At 35.5% G+C, this 19,527-nt stretch overlaps 1 protein-coding gene across 2 annotated transcripts in view; it reads right to left on the bottom strand.

The window, feature by feature from the left end:
• LOC110701710 overlaps window positions 1–16,650 on the bottom strand; it is a 53,599-nt gene extending 36,949 nt beyond the window's left edge. The window contains exons 1-15 of one of the 2 annotated variants that reach the window (XM_021879336.1): window positions 15,991–16,650; window positions 14,863–14,944; window positions 14,075–14,178; window positions 10,488–10,583; window positions 10,298–10,345; window positions 8,567–8,617; window positions 7,975–8,078; window positions 7,751–7,868; window positions 5,174–5,275; window positions 4,886–5,086; window positions 3,106–3,263; window positions 2,812–2,970; window positions 2,131–2,223; window positions 1,697–2,048; window positions 1,364–1,477 (exon numbers count right to left, since the gene is read on the bottom strand). In XM_021879336.1, the coding sequence (XP_021735028.1) occupies window positions 1,364–1,477; window positions 1,697–2,048; window positions 2,131–2,223; window positions 2,812–2,970; window positions 3,106–3,263; window positions 4,886–5,086; window positions 5,174–5,275; window positions 7,751–7,868; window positions 7,975–8,078; window positions 8,567–8,617; window positions 10,298–10,345; window positions 10,488–10,583; window positions 14,075–14,178; window positions 14,863–14,944; window positions 15,991–16,005 (1,797 nt within the window). In that variant the 5' untranslated portion in view covers window positions 16,006–16,650. The remainder of the gene's footprint in view (window positions 1–1,363; window positions 1,478–1,696; window positions 2,049–2,130; window positions 2,224–2,811; window positions 2,971–3,105; window positions 3,264–4,885; window positions 5,087–5,173; window positions 5,276–7,750; window positions 7,869–7,974; window positions 8,079–8,566; window positions 8,618–10,297; window positions 10,346–10,487; window positions 10,584–14,074; window positions 14,179–14,862; window positions 14,945–15,990) is intronic. The other variant, XM_021879335.1, reaches the window with a different exon arrangement.
• Window positions 16,651–19,527: the final 2,877 nt, after the last annotated feature.

The following is a 19,527-nucleotide window of genomic DNA, read 5'->3' as shown; positions in this document are numbered from 1 at the left end:
TTCAAAGTAACTAAATCTTGAATATCACATGACCAGAGAGCTCTTGCTTGCCGGTCATCAAAAAAGCCTTTCTGGGAAGGAGTCGAGGGGAAGTTTTTTGGGACTATATATACACGCCAAACCAAAGGCCAGAATAGGATAAGTAGGGTGGTACCTCAAGTTATAAGATAAGCCTATTTCACACGTAACTTCTAGTTTTGCCTCAAAAAAATACTTACACCTTCTCTCTCTATTAAATTCAGACAACAGCATAAAATTCCCTTTCCAGGCTATTCAAGAATCAAGAGTCAAGGCTTCTAAAACTGTTATTTGCTCAAGTAATGGCTAAACCCAAGATTACTCTGTAGAACATGCTTTAACAAGGCATAGGACCTAATCAACAGTAGCTTACAGGTAGCTCTTATTGGTTTGAACACTTCATAGAAAACATAAACGTTTGGCAATGGAGTGGTTTTGTAGTGGCTAGTTCTGCAAGTAGTGTTTGCCAAAAGTTACAAGTCCTAAATCTTGAGCTAGGAAAAGAGTAATTATCATAAAGATTTTTAGCGGGGGCTTCTTCCCTATCTCGCAATACACAGAGCATCACACTCACAGAAAGCATATCAGCCAGTCTTTTAACATCTCATCTTCAACTCACAACCCTCACATAAAAACAACACTCATTAAAAAACCAAAAAACCATAAATCATATAAATCATCATCATTCCACTTTGACCAACTAGACTGACCTCACCATATACTTATCATATTAACCCACACATAAGCATCAGACCCATGATTTATATCTTGTTTAACCATTAGAGTGATGACCAATTCGGGAATTATATGACAGACAAGGCAAAGGCCGTAGTAGTGGTGTGGCTGGATGATGGTAATTGATAAGATGAAATGATCATTTGGGGAGTTGAGTTCTAGGGGAGAATGACAGGTGTACCAAACACCTGTAAAGGATTGTAAAAACCTTTCTGGAAACTCATACATGAGAGAGAGAAAGTGAGGTTACATAAATTATTAACAATTCTTCATTCTAGTTATTTATTCCACAACAGAAATGCTGCCAAACAAAAAGCCTCATTCTTCAGGTTTTCACTAGAACAAAAAGATATGTTGTCAACAAGCCACAAAACAACATGAGCCACCCCTTTCACAGATCTAACTTGGTAAGTCGAAGCATTCTGCATTTTACATTAAATAGAGGTAATCTAAACAACCCCATAAGTACAAATCTGAAGGAAACCCATTACCCCATACACAAATTTGACTAGAAGTACAGATCATAAGTATTATTAGTTCCTCTCCAGTAAAAATACCCACAACAACAAGCAAATACTCCTGCACATAGCGTTGGATTTTGCAGAATTACCGTGACATGGCAAGGACACATGATGGCCGAAAGCCTCCAGTCTACATTTTCCCCCACTGGTGACCGCACAAAACTGGCAACCAATGCATTCTCCTTTTGCTCACTACAAACACTCTGTCAAAAAACAGCAGAACAAGGAAACTATACTAAGCAAAAGAGCAAAATCAAGATCCATATCATCATTGGTTTAGCTAATCAAACTTCAAGTTTAAACACAAAATATGCAAAAAACAATGCTTCTATAACAAGTATAGTAATATATTAAAAACAAGAAAGGAACATGTTGCTAAAATGTAAAAACAGATGAGCAAAATAACAAAACTAAACAACAACCTGCGCAAGGGAGCCTTCTGGAGCATACAAACCATAGAATCTCAATGATAAATCACAACAAGTGCTCCTATGTTTGAGTTTGGTTGACACTTTAAGTAGCTCAAATCTACCACAAAGAACTTCTGTGCCATGTATATCAATGATTTTTGCAGCAGCCTGACCAATAGATACATCAACAAGAAACTGTACCATATTCTGTCCATCCTTCCCCAAATACAAAGCAAGTTCTCCATCAGGCTGATAACTTAAAAGATTATTAATTGCCTGCCACTCTTCTTTTGTCAACTTTTCCTGTGTCAACTCAGACACATCTGAACCATCTGAAACAGCATCATCTTCAGGTGAAGACCGCCTGAAATAGCACATGTAGCAAATATTACAACACTTCAAAAACAAATCAATAGGGTACATGATCAGCAAAAGCCTATACGCACCAGTTGAGAGAAAACCAGCTTCTCTTTCCAAGCTTCTTTTGCACAGCTGCTTCTTTCGACTTTGCAGATTCAACCTTGGCATGAGCAAGTAACCTGAAAAGAACAATACACTATAATGCTGAAAGCAGCAATAGAAGAAATATTTTGTAATAATGTCCCCATGGCCGCATGGGGCCTCATTAAGTTTCAGAAGAAGTAAGAGATTTGCTTCTTTGCTGTCATAATTAATAATCAGCTTCAAAAGTAAAAGAAAATAAATAAATCTCTAACAACCCTCCTCCCAAGTAAATAAATAGCTAATTTTCCACTCTCTAAAGGTAAATTGTCCAAACCAGCATCAAGCCACAACACATTCTCCTTCAACCTTCCAAGCCCTACACAATACCTTTGTGGCAACTCAAAAACAGTCAAAGGGAAATTAACAACACACAAAGAAAGTGAAAAGACAAACACAGAACTCTCCAATTACATAAATATGTTACTTAACATAAACAGTGCAACCATAAAATGGCGAAAAATTAACAAGCATAAGTGAAAAACAATAAGAACAACCCCTAACCCAATGCCTCCACCACAGACATCCAGATCCCTTCCAGCACCATATCAAGGAAGCCCCAACACACTCTGTTTAAGACTTCTTCTAATATATCAAGTAAAGGTGAAGCGTTGAGTAACACACACCTCCACAGGAGGATCACTTTTGAGTCAAGATCCCTTTCAATCTGTCGCAGCTCTTCATTATCAACATCAGGCAGTTGTTGCAAAAAATTAGCATATACATGAATATAACGTCGGCGCAGCTGGCAAAGATGCTGAATACGTTCCCACGAAAAGGAATAGCTGAAAATAGAAACAATGAGTTGATTTAGGTCTACTGATACAAAGTGAAGATGATACCTACCATCACAATGCCTAACCTCCAAACTGACATGACGCACTTACACAAACAAAACAATTAGAAAAGAAAATCCTTACCACACTCTTCTCTGCTGCAAAGTTGCTTGCACGGCATAATGCCACCACAAACGAGGTCCATCTGAAACTGGAACACCAGGCCTCAAATGTAAAACTTCAACATGTATCCTGTACCTTGAAATGACCTCCAAGAGTTTTAACCAATCATAATATTGAGCCTGTCACAATGAAAAAAAAAATGAATACATAGACATCAGCTTGTATACGAAAACGTCTTAAATAAAAATCTTATAAAAGCAATCAAGAACATACTCCCTCCATTTTATATTTGGTCTACTCACTTTCCATTTTAGTTTAGTATGTCTTACTCTAATAACTTTGCTTTATTCTATTTAAGGCTTACCCCCTTTACCATTTTACCCTTTTTCCCCACCTTAATTACACCTTTCCACACCCTCTCTCTTACTTTATTTACCTTTTTACATCAGCTTGTATACGAAAAATGAATACATAGACATCAGCTTGTATACGAAAACGTCTTAAATAAAAATCTTATAAAAGCAATCAAGAACATACTCCCTCCATTTTATATTTGGTCTACTCACTTTCCATTTTAGTTCAGTATGTCTTACTCTAATAACTTTGCTTTATTCTATTTAAGGCTTACCCCCTTTACCATTTTACCCTTTTTCCCCACCTTAATGACACCTTTCCACACCCTCACTCTTACTTTATTTACCTTTTTACATCCACTCTCTTACTTTATCCTACTTTTATCTAACACTCACTTTTCAATATTTTCTTAAAATGCGTATCTATAATAACTGAGTACACCATCCGTCCCTCATTTACATGCCTGATTTCCATTTTGGGTGTCCCAAAATGTTGTGTCTGTTTCTAAAAATATCACATAATTCTATCATAATCCATACAACTTTTTACCTTTTCCATATAAAATACACATACCCAACATATCATTACTTACTTTTAATCTTTCTCATACAATATTCTCTACTTTTTATCTTTCCCATATAATATTCCTCACTCCCTTCATTCTCCTTAAATCCCGTGAAAAATGAGAAACGGACATGTAAATAAGGGATGGAGGGAGTAGAACATAAAGAACAGAGGAATTAAGTTCTCCATCAAAGTTTCTCTCTCTTTAATATAAAGATTCAAAATGAGACTAACAAGACGGTACAAAGGGATAATAAAAAAGAGATTAAAAAAAAATGAGACCAACAAAAAGGAACAAGAGAACAACTTCAATGTTAGTGGATGATGGATCCGTTGACGATTGGAAGGCGCACTTGGCAACCAACAGATATTTGAGGATATAAAGGTATAGCTTCACTATTTTTGAATTTCATATAGCTAAAGTCAAGTATTAGATTCTGAGAATCTGAGCAATATTCTTGAAATCATATATGGATGACACATTGGCACCCCCTCAGCCCCTAGGTGTCTATTTAATGTAACTGTTACAATTTACTTACATATACAGCTAAAATGCTTAAATAATGCTATATTATTTTATTCAGTTGTATACGTTTTGACAGTAGAGAATTATTTCAAAACTGGATAAAAAATAAAATTCTTTGTTACCAATTATAACTCTTTAAAACATAGGAGGTATTTTATCTTTCTGCAAACCCTAAGAGACAAAGAAGACAAGGGAGGGTGATGGGGAAACAATTAAAAACTACGCCAATAGTACAATTCTTGTCTTATCAGAATAACATCCGCCTTCTACTAAATTTTTTCAGACTAAAAGAAATTCTTCCTTTTTTAATTTATAGAAAGTCGAGGTGCGTGTGAAAGCATAAGCATTATCAATTACCTCTGTGACTGTCAAGGAAACATCATTCAAGAAAAGTGAAGCTTTCTCAAACGGAATCTCTGGATTGTTTCTTTCTTGGCTTCCAAGCCGGTGATATCTAAGCACTCCATTGATAGGCGCAACTAAATACGTGCGGTTTAAAGCCCATGATGCGCCAAAATCAGGTTGAGATGCAGGTTCGTTAATACCCTCTTCAAAAATCTGGGAAAAACGTATATCAGAGGTAGCAAAATAAAGCAAGCAATGCTACAGACTTTACTCGTATTTAATTCATAGATGACCACAAACCTCAATCCACTTGCTTGGACTAAGATTTTGCCAATTTTCATCAATTTGCCAAGGAGGTTTGTCAGAATCATGATAAATAGCAAGCCTTTCAAGCTGCAAGGACTGTGACCAAAAATTGACATTGTGAGGCAGAAAGACAACAATTTTAGCAAACAGTTAAAACCACCAAGTAGCAAGCATGTCCAACGACTAACAAATAAAAAGGTGGGGTGCACTTACCTGTAGAAATTTCAAAAAGACCACAGCAAACGGAACATAGGCTATTGTCACTAAACACACAAAGAGGAGGCATTGAATAGACAGGGGAGGGGTGACAACTTAAAAATTGAAACTGAATAAAACAACAACAACAAAGCCTTAGTCCCAAAATGATTTTGGGTAGGCTAACATGAATCATCATAAGGAACCATCCGATACAGGGGGGAAAAAAAATTTGAAACTGAATGGCCTAAAAAAAAAGGATACCCTGCTTGGATATAGTATATGAATTCTATAAATAGCTTAAAATAGTAAAATATAATATTCAAAAGTTCAATGGAAGACTTTCCAACCTAGAACATACAAGATAAGAATGCGAAGCAGATCAGTCGCAACACTGATCAACTCAGCCATATGGTTGTTTTGGGATGAAACCTTCTTTTAGTCTTGTGAAGTGCACTCTCTCTCTTGGTTGCGGGCTTAGACCCAAAGAGCACAATATCTACTAGCGGGCTCATGTTGACCTGGGGTGTTACACCCAGTGATACACATAGATAAATGAAGGTAGAACAACTAACTAATCCTCAAAGTGAAACTTTATACTTTCATCAATTGAAACAACAAGCTCATGAAGGATTTATTCAAAGTTGAATAGTCACAATGAACTTTTTCCCTTTTTGTCAACTATTGTATTAGGTGTTAACTGGTGGAATTTATTGTATTAGTTGGTTTTACAAGTTGAGCGCGTAAAAGTGTTTGGTAGATAAGTGTTAAGTTAAGCTTCTTTATTGTGTAAAATGACTGCTTAGGATATTGGAATAATTTGATATAGGAATATTTAAGTATCCTTGGTAATGGTAGTAAAATGACCAAATTCAGAATAAAAAATTTCACAGCTAGATTTACAAACCTCTATTCCAAAACGATCCTACAACTTTCAAAAAATCTCTTTCTGAACTAAAACTTAATCATCTCTCCTCCAAACACTCACATTAGAGGTTTGGACTAGAAATGCATCTCTTTATTACTCAAACTTTTCAAAACTATCTTAACCAAGCAGCCCTTTTACTTAAGTTATCAGAAAAGTGCAACCATTTGACTAATGTAGTTCCGGTTTCTCATTACCAACCCCAAACCAACATAGTCCTTTCCAGATTACATGATATCTATCAAACGAAATTGTCAAGATCCTCATTATATAGCATAAATGCTGTAACACTCTTGAGTCAGCTAATTGTGTCTATAAGAGGTCATGTCAACTAATTTCAAACATCAGCATCAAATCCCACCCTCAAATCAACTTAGGCCTGCTTAGTGCGACAAAATATCAGTAAGACCACTCTCAATGGTGAGCAAAAAAAAGCCCACCCACTATCTCTTTACCCACTTTCTCTCTCAACAAATCTGTTTTGCCTATGGGCAAATTTTTTTCACAATTTCTCTCCCAATGGTGAGCAAAAAAAATGCTTGCCCACTACTCTCTCTCTCTTACTTTTTCAATACCCCACCATTACTTTCTCTCTCCTACACAACACTTCTTTATTTATTAATTTCATTTATATTTTAACAATATTACTCCAAATAAATAAAAACTAGTCTAAATTTGTGTAACTTTTTTTTTTTATTTGTGTCGTTTTTATCGTTAAAATAAAGAATATGGAGGATTTATGGTTTTTTAGAAATTATACCAAAATATACCAAAATGCATGTTTATTTATAGAGAATTAAGTTTTATGACCGTTGGTAATTATAATTTTATTTTTTAATAAATATTTATTTCAGAATTTGCATTACAAAAAATATAACAATTGCAAATTGTGGGGCCCACCAGAGCACTATTCATCTTCAAAAATGCTCAAGTCTTGGGCATTTTTAGAAATGCTCATGAGCATTTTTTGGATTTTTCTCATTTGCTCACCATTGTAATGCATGAGCAAATTTTATGCCCACCCAAAATGCCCATGAGCAAATTTTTAGCTCACCATTGGTAGTGCTCTAATATACACATTAAGTAGCTTAACTCCTTCTAAATCACCAATCGCCCCCTCCCCACACCAAAAAGAGAGACCATAACATCTTTACACCATGAAATAAAACCTGGAAATTGTTATAAAAAATAAGTTTCCGATAGTTATGATGATAGCATACAGTGCAAAACTCTTTCAGTTAGTAACACCTACAAATATTTATTAGCACGCATGCAAGTAACACATCAAAAGAGACAAGGCAACAAGGTCTTCTGGTCCTTTACTAATGCCATGTTTGTGATATTGACATAGAGTATGAAAGCACAGGAATATAATATAAATGAAAGTATATAAATTTAAACCCAATAAACTATAACTACACCAAAATTTATGAAGATAAATGAAGTCTCACCTTGCGCAATTTATCAAGAGCACCACTTGTATCAAAGGTCTCATTTCCTTGCTCATCCATTGTAACAGCAGCAAGTTTTGCCAAGGTAACACCGCAAGCAAAAGGATGTCCATAATTACTGCCAACAGAAAGAAATACAGAGATAACAATTAAAAATAACTTGTTTCAGAACCAAAAGAAAGTCTAAGCCTTTTCATGGGATAACTTGATAGTTGTTAATGCACCTTATAGTATCCTCATATCTGATATGAACATTGCTAATTGTAATTTTAAGATTTCCGATGATGGTGGCTATAAGAGAGCCAAGCCAAGAGTTTCCTGAGGCATTCTAGAAACACAAATTGTCAACCAAATGAACAAAGGTCAGGGATCTTCAGATCTAAATGAAAGCTACGAGATGATAAAAAAAACATGAAGCGCTCAAAATATCAATAGACAAATTGCAAGCTACAGCCAGGACACATTAAAAATAACAAGAAAGAAAAGAAGTGGATAAAAAGCTATGCCTTAAATATGATTTATTGGCACCAACAAAGAATAGATGATACCAAGTACAATGTATTCTAACAATTCCATAAGAAGAGATTCTTTCAGCTTGAGCATTAGAAGGAGCAAGGAAGCCACCATTACAACCTTGTGCCTTATACAGTCATACAACTAAAATGTCAAAAAGGTGATGCATATGCACAAAGAGTCTTCACAGAGAAAATTGTAATAAGCACACCATAAAATTCTTAGCATGGTTGATTAAATAAAGCAAGTAGAAAAAAAATCATCAAACACATAATGTTCAAAATATAAGGTTTGGGAGCATACACTTCCAAGCTTTGATCTAGACATTGCTTCAAGTGTTGCTGCTTCAGTTTCCTGCACAAGACAGTAAAAAGACAAAAAAAAAACAAATTTTTTTAAAAAAAATAAATAATTAATTAAAAATAAAAAATCCATGCAGATGTTACATAATCCCTGGTCAGATATGCTATTTAGGGATGTCCAGGTAAGTTTAGTAGCTTTCCTAGCGTAGTAATCATTTGGGTAAATAGATTTCCAAATAACTCCTTTACATAAATTGGATGATGGACAGAGGTCCAATTGTTACAATTTACAAGGGCCCTGTACTAAAATCTTTCAGATCCTTAAAATGAGAGTCAGTGTCACAGCTGCTTCCAGACGTAGGAAATAATTGAAGAGTTATCCCCTTCTCTTCACCGCCACCCTAAGGAGATAACAATAGTAACCACAGTGGACACAATGGTCCCCACCAGCGTAACAGTGTTAATACAAAGGGCGAATGTTCCTAAACATTGTACTCGGTCTGATGGCACTATAGACATACACATTGCCTATATGCACAGAGGAACAAAGTGAAAAGAACAGCAGTCAATTATACTTTGGTGATCTAATGATGGAAGCTTAATTTGCTTTAGACTTTAACGAGAAAGACACAGAGTGAGATTGGAATACAAAAGGCCATTACACAAACTTCACAAACAATTTTGGGGCATCTCCAAAGAAATGGACATATACTAACTATGAGAATCTTACATATACAGAACAATGTACTCCCTCCGTCCCATAATTTCATGCCTATTTCTCAAAAAACACGGTAATTAAGGAAAATGGTCGAATTAGGGGAATATTCTATTGGAAAGATAAAAAGTAGAAAATATTGTATGAGAATAATAAAAAGTAGAGAATATTATATGAAAAGATAAAAGTAATGATTTTTTGGGTATATGTGTATTTTGTATGGAAAAGATAACAACTAAGTAATAATTATGTGCTATTTTTAGAAGCAAGCACAACATTTTGGGACACCCAAAAAGGAATACAGGCACTAAATTATGGGACAGAGGGAGTATATGCTATGAAAAGTGTGAAAAAATCTAATAGATTGATATAAAAGATCAATTTTCAAGATATGGCATTAGCGTGAAGACAAAATAGAAGACAAAGAGCCAATGCAGGAGTTAATATAGGAAAAATGCATGTAGAATATATAAAGCACAAATTATGCATAAAGTATTTCAAGCATGGATCATGAGTGATAAGATGTAGGATACTGTCAAGTTGCAAACTCAATTCCTTTTATTGGCAGCTAGTGGGGGCTAAATAGAGTTTAAATCAGCTAAATGCAGCACAGCCACCCTATATTCAGGCACCACAGGCCCCATTCTAACTAATTTCCAAAGAAGGCAACTAGAAAAACTTAGTACCACAATACAATTTTAGATGGAAACAAATATACATTGAAAGAGAAAACCTTTGAAGGAAAGAGAGAAACAACAATATAGTGGGATGAAGTTCCCTTAAGACTTGAATCCATGGACAGAAACCAGGTCTACATACATAGAAGCTCAATCTCCATGAATTAAGCACACAGAAGAAATATATGTTACCCTACAAAGAGGGTCAATGCAATCATGAAGTTTTAAAATAAATAAATAAATAAATAAATAAATAAAATAAATAAAACAATTTCAGAAGACTGGATTTCATATCAAATAAACAATGACACCTAATGATAATGAGCCCATGGATACACACCTCAATCTGATGAAGTTTATCTTGAAAGAGTCTCTCTCTATCCTCTTCCTGAATGTAAAACCATTCAAAGTGAATTCACAATTATTGAAAAAAAAGGAGCAAAAAATACTAAAACTAAGAATGGGACTCCCCATGTAAGTCAATTACGCGCAGAGAGCAGCCTTTCTATTTAAATAGGCAAAAATCCTACCTTGAGTGTTCTTCCATCAGGTGCAGGATCAGCAAGAACAAAAACACGATCTATGAGAACGATCACAGGTTCTTTGCCAAGACTTTTCCAAGGTACCTATAAGGTTCATAAAGAAGTTAGCAAGTTTCCAAAGAACAAGCCTAGAGGTACTTTAAATGCCAATCAATCCGAATATGCCAGAACATGAAGAAGCAATCCAGCCTTTTTTAGGAAGTTCCGTTGATATATTAGAAAAAACATAGTAATGTGGGATCTTGTTAGATTCGTTAGAGCATATAACTTCAAAATATCAACTTTTTAGAGTTTCTACCAATACAAAGTTAAAGATATTAATGGTCAAACATGTTATTTGAAGACCACGAAAAAGTAAATGGTGTAAACAATAAGTGACGGAGGGAGTTATGAATTATTAGTTTGTAACAAAAGGAATAGAATTCACAACTCATAACACCAATTGTTGTAAAGTTCTTTTCCTAAATAAAGGGTTGTGCAAGAAAAAACGTTACTTTTCTAAGGCTAACTTACCAAACCATCAAAGAAAGACACTCTGGTATACTGTAATTAAGAAAAGAATGGATAACATTTACAATCAGTAAGTTAATTTATAATCTTCGAAAACCAGATAGTTTGACAAGAAAAGAGTTGTACTGAACTTTACTTGATTTTGAATAAAATATGAGGCACATTCTATAGCTTGCTTCTTTTCTTGGAAGGCTGCAGAAGATCCCAATTGAAATGAGGATTCAAGAGAAGAAACTATACATGCCAGTGTAGTTTGACTCAAGGAGGAAGAGCTTGTACTTAGGTTCAGTCCCATCGGCAATAACCATTAGAATTGTTTGGGATAAGTTTCAGCTTTGTTCTGCAAAAAATTCTCTTGTAGCTAGAAAAAGCAAGATGAAGAAAGGTTGACCTGCTGAATTGGGAAAGATGGTCCCATACTCCTGTTGCCAATTTGGTGGTGCACTTGCAAAAGAAGGATTCCTACGGATTCTCATCAATTTAAAGTTCCTTTTTTAGGCTTAGAGCCTCAACTCATCAAGGTATTACTTGTCAAAGAAAAAAGTACCCTGAAAAGGTTTTCCACGTTGGTATAACAAATATGCACAGCACTTTGGTGGATAAAGAGAATGACTAATGAAACTGATGTTGGCTGAATTTGTGTAATATGGAAGCAAAGTAGGTGGTCCAAAATTGATTATTTACTAAATCGAATATAAAGATACTTATTTACTTATAATTATGATTCCTTGGGCTTCCAAAGTTGATTTTGTTAATCAGTGGGCTATCTTGATTCATTAATTAAATCAATAGGATTTTTAAATTAAGTTGCTTGGAGACAAGTTAGACTTCATTTCCCTACTTCCTCCGTTTCTTTTTAGATGAAAAACTTGATTTTGGCACACAGATTATGGACAGGTAAGACAGAATGACAAAAGTCATAAATGCCCCTACCTACTAACCCACCCAACTATTTGGCAATACCCCTTTCTTTGGCAGTACCTAGTTAACCACCCCTTCCCTCTGCTTTCTTTGGTAGTGCCAGTTAACCTCCACTCTTCTTTCTTTGGCAATACCATCAACCATGGCAACCAACACCCCCACTTCCTTTGACTCCTGACACTCCTCCATCTTCAAATTTTTCATGACTACCAAACACCATAAGGTAGTTCTTCCGATTCTCCTTGAAATTTCTTTCTCCTTTAAATCCTTTGAATTTTTCTCTCGTTTAAATCTCTGATTCCCAAGATTTTAATAGTGGTGGTAATGGAAGATGGTGGTGGTGGTGGTGGTAGTGGTGGAAGACATTTTTAATGAAAGAGACGAAGTTATTAACGAGCTTTGTAAGTGAAAGACAAGCTCCATGGTGACGTCCTTTATGAGGTCACTTACTATGTGTCCGACGTTTTTAAGGGAATGGCGTTTCATCAGGTGAAACAGCCGCCATTTTACCAACTGTTTTGTGCCAAAATTTTACCGGCGGTGGCATTGACGGTGACTTTGGTGGTAGTGGCAATAATGGAAGATGGATGGTGGTCTTTGTCTTTAAATTAGGGAAGATGATGATAGAGGGCATGAGGAGGTGTGAAATCTGTTATGATGAAGGGAGGAGAGAAAAGAGAGGAATGACAAGAGCCCTTAAAATATTTAACATATAAAAATTGACAATTTAACATCCTAATATTACCCAAAATAGAAAGTGTCAACTAAAAAGAAATCACCCAAAAAGGAATACGTGTCAACTTTTAAAAACCAAGGAAGTATAAAGCAACTCACATGCCAACAATTACAAGTTAACTTTTAAGAAATAAACTCTTATGCTTTGCTTGATGAGAACTTTTGATGAAGATCGAACTAGTTGTTAAGTATCAGGGTCATTGCTCCTAATATCAAACTTAGAAAGTCATAGCCTTCTAAGCCTATCCTTCGATTTCCCACAATTAGAGGTTCTTCCGCATCAATAACATAAAGCATGTATTGTACCAATATTCCCCTAGTCATATTTCTTCTATAATTCAATAATATAAAGTCTTCGAAATTACACAATTAACTATCATGAGAGTTAAATATCTTTAGCTAAATTAGGATAGTGTAGTCCACACAATAGCTTTGGACAGCATTTACATATATTTGGGGCAATCACTTTTCTTACGAAACAAATATGGAAAAAAAACTATATCTATGAGACAATAACGGTATAACACCCCAAGTCCCCAACCCCCTTTTATATGCCTAAATAGAAATTCAACCCCCTTATAGCTTTTTATAAGTTTCTCCAATACTTATCTCAAAAGAAAAATCAACAAAAATCCAGAAACTCTGGCATTTCACTAGCTCAGCTTCTCTCCTTGTGTCACGGCCCGCAATTGCCTTCTACTGGACGTCTGGATCTCGAGCACTCTAATCTTTTCACAACGGAGTTTGGGTGATCGAGGTTTGTGACAGCCGAGAGGCAAACAAAAGTTTCTAAGTTTCTTATAGCATTAAAGGGTTTGGGTTGCTAAAATGCATGTGACGACATAATACCTATAAAGCATAACAACATGCAAGCATAAACCAAAGCAACACCTTGGTAGGAAGCTTTTGGATTATCATCAATCACTTGCTCCCTAAAAACTTCTGCTTGGATTTACAATGCTTCCCTGGTAACCATTTAATTGACAAAAACATAATAATAGAATCTAAATCCTAAAAAATTTAAGTAAAATTCTAGGAAATGTCTAAAACATGGAAAGGAGACCCTACCTATCTTCCAATATAATTTCCACCAAGACAATAATACTTCCATCTTTTTACCCATATAAAAATCAGAAACCATACCGTGTATAAATTACCAATCTTATGACCCTACTAACTAAAACATTTTTTTTTTTACAATAAAAAGAAGATCAGTAATTATATAAGCAATACAAAAGATAAAAACAAATAGTTCTAGAAGTATATACAAAAGAAAACTTATAATTCTATAAAGAAAAGAATAAGATGGTACCAATATCAAGAGTAAACATATAGTACAGGTTGAAAGAAATAAGAATACAGAAAGAAAAACATAGTAATAACTGATCCCAGAGGATTTGATTTGGTACCTTTAGTGTTATAGTACCGATAAAACCAGCTTTTACTGTAACAGGAAGCTTAAGCGAGTTCAATGCTTCTGCCTTTAACTTTAAATCTTTAAGAACAACATCACCTGAAATCACAGAATTATTTTTGCTGTACAAATCAATTTTTATATCAAAACCGGGACAAAAATCGAGCACAACAGATTAGATGTGAATATAGGATAGCCCATAAACTGTTGACCATATTTGTCAAACAATTGAATAACTTTACACCAAGCAAAAGACTCTTTTTTTTTTTTGTTTTTTTTTTTTTTTTTTTTTTTTTGAAGGAACACCAAGCAAAAGACTTAAATCTTGCATAAGAAATGCTACTTGAAGTAAGGATTTCTACCAATCAGGCTCACAAATTAAATCTGAATTGAGAACATAAACATGGAAAATTAAAAAGAAATAATTATCGAACAAGTGCAAAATCTCCCTATAATTAAGTGGAACCGCAAAAGATTGAGACGCCCTTTAACAGAGGATATATAATTGGCATGTTAAAAAAAAAAAAAAAAAGAAAAGAAAAGAAAAAAGTGGATCTCGTAATGCATGGGACATCTATAAGAAACTTTGGCTGCAGAAATCAAGGAGCAAATAAATAAACTAACATATGAAATTTACAGCAGAAAACAACAAGAAGATCAAATTACAATTGAGCAATAAAACCTTTTTTTAATTGTCAACACAACTTACCCATCTTGCAATCACAATGAGTAAAAGGAAAAGATGAGTAGACAAAAAAATAATAATAATAATAAATTACAAACCTTTCCATACACTAACTCTTAAAGCGTCCAAGGAAAGTCCGTGAACATATTCACCTAAATATCTTCTAAGCAACTGCAGGACCTGCAAGTAAAATATGCCAATCATGTCGCTAGTGTATATATACATAATTAAAATCAGATATCTAATAACAAAGGTGAAGGCATAGAAGAGGGCAAAGAGTTCAGTAAAAGAAATCACAAAATGCAAATCCATAATACAGCATGACTGATGAAAGACCCTGTATAGCTCCTAATTCAAGAGATCAAAAAGCTGTCAAAAAGAACCACCCAGTCCCAACAAAGCTATAACACTAAGACACCGGCAAATCCTTGGGTCCATAATCTCTTTGAGCACCAAGAAATCATTAAAGGGACCATCTTTCCATCTCAAACAGACCATTTATCTTCTGTACTCATTTGAAAGCTACTAGCTACCAACACATTTTTCACATTGATTGGAGTATTGAACCTTACAAATCCCAGACAATGCTAAACCTAGTGTCACGAATTGATAACTCGAGATATAGTGACAAAACACTTGGAAGCACTAACAAAGAGATTCTCCAATCAAAGTCCTATTATGCTCCCTACTTTGTTAGAAAGACCCTCCTACACTCTGCTCGGCAGTAAGTTAACTTTTGCATTCCAATTAGAAAAAATAAAAAATTAACTCTTACTTTGGCACATTACTGATGATAAGAAAAAAATATTTAGACACGCCTTTAAACAAACTCTGTCATCATGCATCTCATTCTTCTTCTAAAGCATCTACAAGCCGTATTCGCCTAATCAGCCTAAACACATTCAATTTCCTCAGTTACAGCATATGATCGGAGCTTGAAAACGAAACGAATCCAATAGCAATGTACGAAAAAACACGAAAATGATGCTAAAATGAACACATATCTTCGTCCAAATAATGAGGCAATCTACTTTAATCAGGCAAAAACTCAAACATGTCGCATTAATCTTATTCTTCATCCAAATAATCCACAATCTAATTTCGCCTAAAATTAGCAACTAAACACATTTGAAATTCACTAACTCACAGCCAATGATCGTTATTCGAGAATCAAATTATATCAAATCATGAAACAAAAACGCAAAATGAAGCATTAAATTACTTACATGCGCTTCAAACATGGTGACTCCTGATTAATCGCTCAAATCCTTGGATGGTGCAATCAACGAACAACGATAAACAAGTTCATAATCTGATCAAATTTCAGCCGCGAAATTGAATGTTCTGGAAACGCTGATTGAGATTTCTACACAGAAAAGAGAAGAATTTACAGGAAAACCCTAAGAAATTGCATTAGCAGATGAATAAAAATAGCAAGGTTAGTGAGAAATGAAGAGAGGGAAAAGAGAAATATAGACAGAATAAGAAACCGTCTTAATTTTGTTTTGGTGATATTTCTATTTTTTCCTATTTTTGCTTTTTGTTCTCTTGTTCCTTATATTTCTGGTAAATTGGTATCGTGCGCTCCTTCGATCTCTAATTCACTTTCTCTTTTCTCCTACAGTTGCGGTGAATCGGTATTGGAGCTCACTCCAACTTCCTAGGTTCTAACAGCTGGTGTCAATTTCAGGTGTGTCGCCGTGTGGCTTTGTGGGGTACACCAATCCTATATTCACTTGATTTTCAATCGTAACATTACTTGTTTGGTTTTTTTTAATTGCAACACTATAACTATAATCGAACATTTTATTTTTAATTGCAACACTTCTTTAAATGAAAATACTTTACACTATTCCATATTTTATTATATCTCTCTCTTCACATGGTCTCTACTCCTATGTCACTCACACTTTTTTAATACTTTGTATTTTTCTCCTCTTCATTTCTTACTTTTATATACTTCATAAACTATTCACCACTACCACTTTTTTGCTCCACAACAAACTCATTTATACAATATTTTAACAAATTCAACTCAACTGCATGAAATTTCATGCCGGTCAAACTGATGCAATTAAAAAACAGAGGGAGTGTGAATTTACACTTTGTTTGGTTTGACATGACATATTTTCAATGAAAATTTATGTTTCATTCATGAAAAAACACATTTTTATGGACAGGAAAAATACAATTGTAAATTAGTCTCCTTTGTTTGCTTTCTTATGATAGAAGTTTATAGAATATAGAAACAAGAGTAAAATGGTGAGGAGGAGAATAAGGGGAGAAGGGGCGAAAGGAAGAGGGATGAAAATATCACTTCCCTTGTTTTGTAAATAAAATGTGTAAATTGATTATCATTGAAAGATACATTTCATCAAAATCTTTAGGTATGACATGTTTTAATAGATGGAATTATTACTCTTCTTGTATGAAAATGGGTTTTAATAAGCTATGTCATGAATGAAATCCTCTATTCATGCAATATTGTAGGAATTTTAACGTGTAAAATGCACAAATTGTTTTTGGCTCAATTATAATGTTTTAACAAAACATGCACATCCACTTAGAAAACCTTGTACATCTACCCTTTCACTTAGGGGGTGTTTGGCAATTGATTTTTTGCCAAACTTTTGGCTTTTGGATTTTTAGTTTGGTTAAACAACAAAAAAGTATGTTTAGTAGTTGGCTTTTAAACTGGCTTTTCCGCCAAAAACTAATAGGAGTAGTTTTTTCTATTGCCTTTTGGCTTGTTGGCCCACTTTATCATTGATAAACAGCTAACAACCATTAATAATTTTACCAACCACTTTTGTAAACAATCGATTTAAACAATTAACTTAAAAAGTCAATCCATACAGCTAATACTTCCAGTTAGAAAAACAAGCCACCGGCCAACCGTCGATTGTCAAACAACCCTTACATCTCAGTATCTCACATACAAATCAAACACTTTATTTTACATGTGGATACTAATCACTGGACATCTACTCCATATAATTTTGTTATATAATTAATAAAAAAAAATCCATAAAAATACACAATTATTGTAATTTAGCTAATTTTCATTCATAAATATTAGTAGTGTTGCATTATTTTTATAATAAAATTTAATCACATAGCGGCGTTGTACTTGAGTTTGGACTCTTCAAAATAAGGAAGAATAGCAAGGAAGGGGAGTAAATTATTGTTTTAAGAGGAATCAATCCTCTGACCCGTTTGCTGGTTTAAGAGGAATCGATCTCCTCTGACCCTTTTGCTGGACACGCATGTCCCAAACATTGATTCTATGCAAGACTTTTAAATCGTAACATACTTTTGGATGGGCCTTAAAAAATCTCTGTCTTAGCCCAAAGATTGATTTACACGGCAACTTAGTTTGAAACCTTGTTAGCAGTATTTGTTTCGGGGTTATTTGATGTGTCCTGCGGGAGAGTTACAATTCCAAGAATGCCCTTCGACGCCTGTGCCTGCAAAATCACGAAGACTCCTGGGGGTAGGAGCTCCGCCTCCGACGATCAAGTTAGTAAAGATACGGGAGGTAGAATGCACGTAATGTAGAAGTTACTTCTCGCGTAATGGGAGAATTCTGCAATTAATATTGCTCGGGGTAAGTGTTTTTCTTTTTGAGGAGTATTCAATGTGAACAACAAATGTTCCAGCCCCCATTAATGAGGGTCCTTCCACTATTTATAGTGGGGAAGGGATGGTTTCCCTTTTAGGGTTTAGTGGTCACGTGTCAGCAGAGGATTGGAGCCCTGCTGACCAACGGCTGGATGCCACGTGTCACTAGGCCATTGGGCCACGTGTTTAGGGTATTTTTACCCCAAACATTTGCCCCTCACTGGTGCTGACGTGGCAGGGTGCCACGTGGCGCCGGTGAAAGGTTTTTTTTTTTTTTTTTTTTTTACAACTCTTCAGATTCTTTTTGAAGGATGGAAAAGCAGAAGGCGAAGAGTCACGACTTTTCACCTTCTGGGACAAATTCTATAAATAGGAGAAGATGTCCCCGAGCTCTCATTTACAAACTGCCAAATTTCTGAAAATTTGAGAGCAGCCGGCAATTTGTGAGTTGAGAGCATTCGGAGTTGAGATTCGTTGAGAGCAACCGGTCTACAGACCGTCTGGGTCGTTGCAAGCTAGCCAAAGGTTTTCGAGAGGGTAATCAGAGAAACCCAGCCGGATTTTGAACCGCCTGCGTCTTCGCAAGCATCCCAGAGAATTTCCAGATTTTCTTCTAGGTACCGTCTCTATTCTTTCTAGCTTTTTCATGTATTTCCGTTTGAGTCTTTTACTCGCATTTTTGTTCATTGGTCCCATAAGTAGATGGACCCCTTATACCCATACCCGGAACCTAGCTGTGAACTCAGCCGGTTTATTAGTACGGCTGAGTCTAGAACTGGGTCTGCCGCCTCTGTTCTTTGGGACAACCCTTTTTCAACACCCATATCGACCGACTCTGTCTCTGTGCAGGACACAATGGCCAGAATCCGGTCTACTGCCAGAGATCCCAACTACAGAAGTGGGAGCTCAGATGAGCAGCCGCCTGAGGTCCCAGCTTCAGGCGGTGAAGTAGAGCATGGAGAGGTAGAGCAGAGAGGCTCACCCGGGGGCGCTCCTAGCACCCCGGGTGATAGCATTTTAAACGAAGAGAGTGCTCCCCTCCAGGAGACCAGAGAGCAGGTAGGCTCTGATAAGGAGGTCTCCAACTCCCCAGCCGGCTCTGATGCCGGTCACGTTCAAAGTAGCAGTAGCAGCTACTTAAC

This window comes from Chenopodium quinoa, unplaced genomic scaffold, assembly GCF_001683475.1.
Source record: "Chenopodium quinoa cultivar QQ74 unplaced genomic scaffold, ASM168347v1, whole genome shotgun sequence".
Classification (NCBI taxonomy): Eukaryota; Viridiplantae; Streptophyta; class Magnoliopsida; order Caryophyllales; family Amaranthaceae; genus Chenopodium; species Chenopodium quinoa.
The sequence above is the reverse complement of the archived record's forward strand: the minus strand, read 5'-3'. Positions and strand labels throughout refer to the sequence as shown.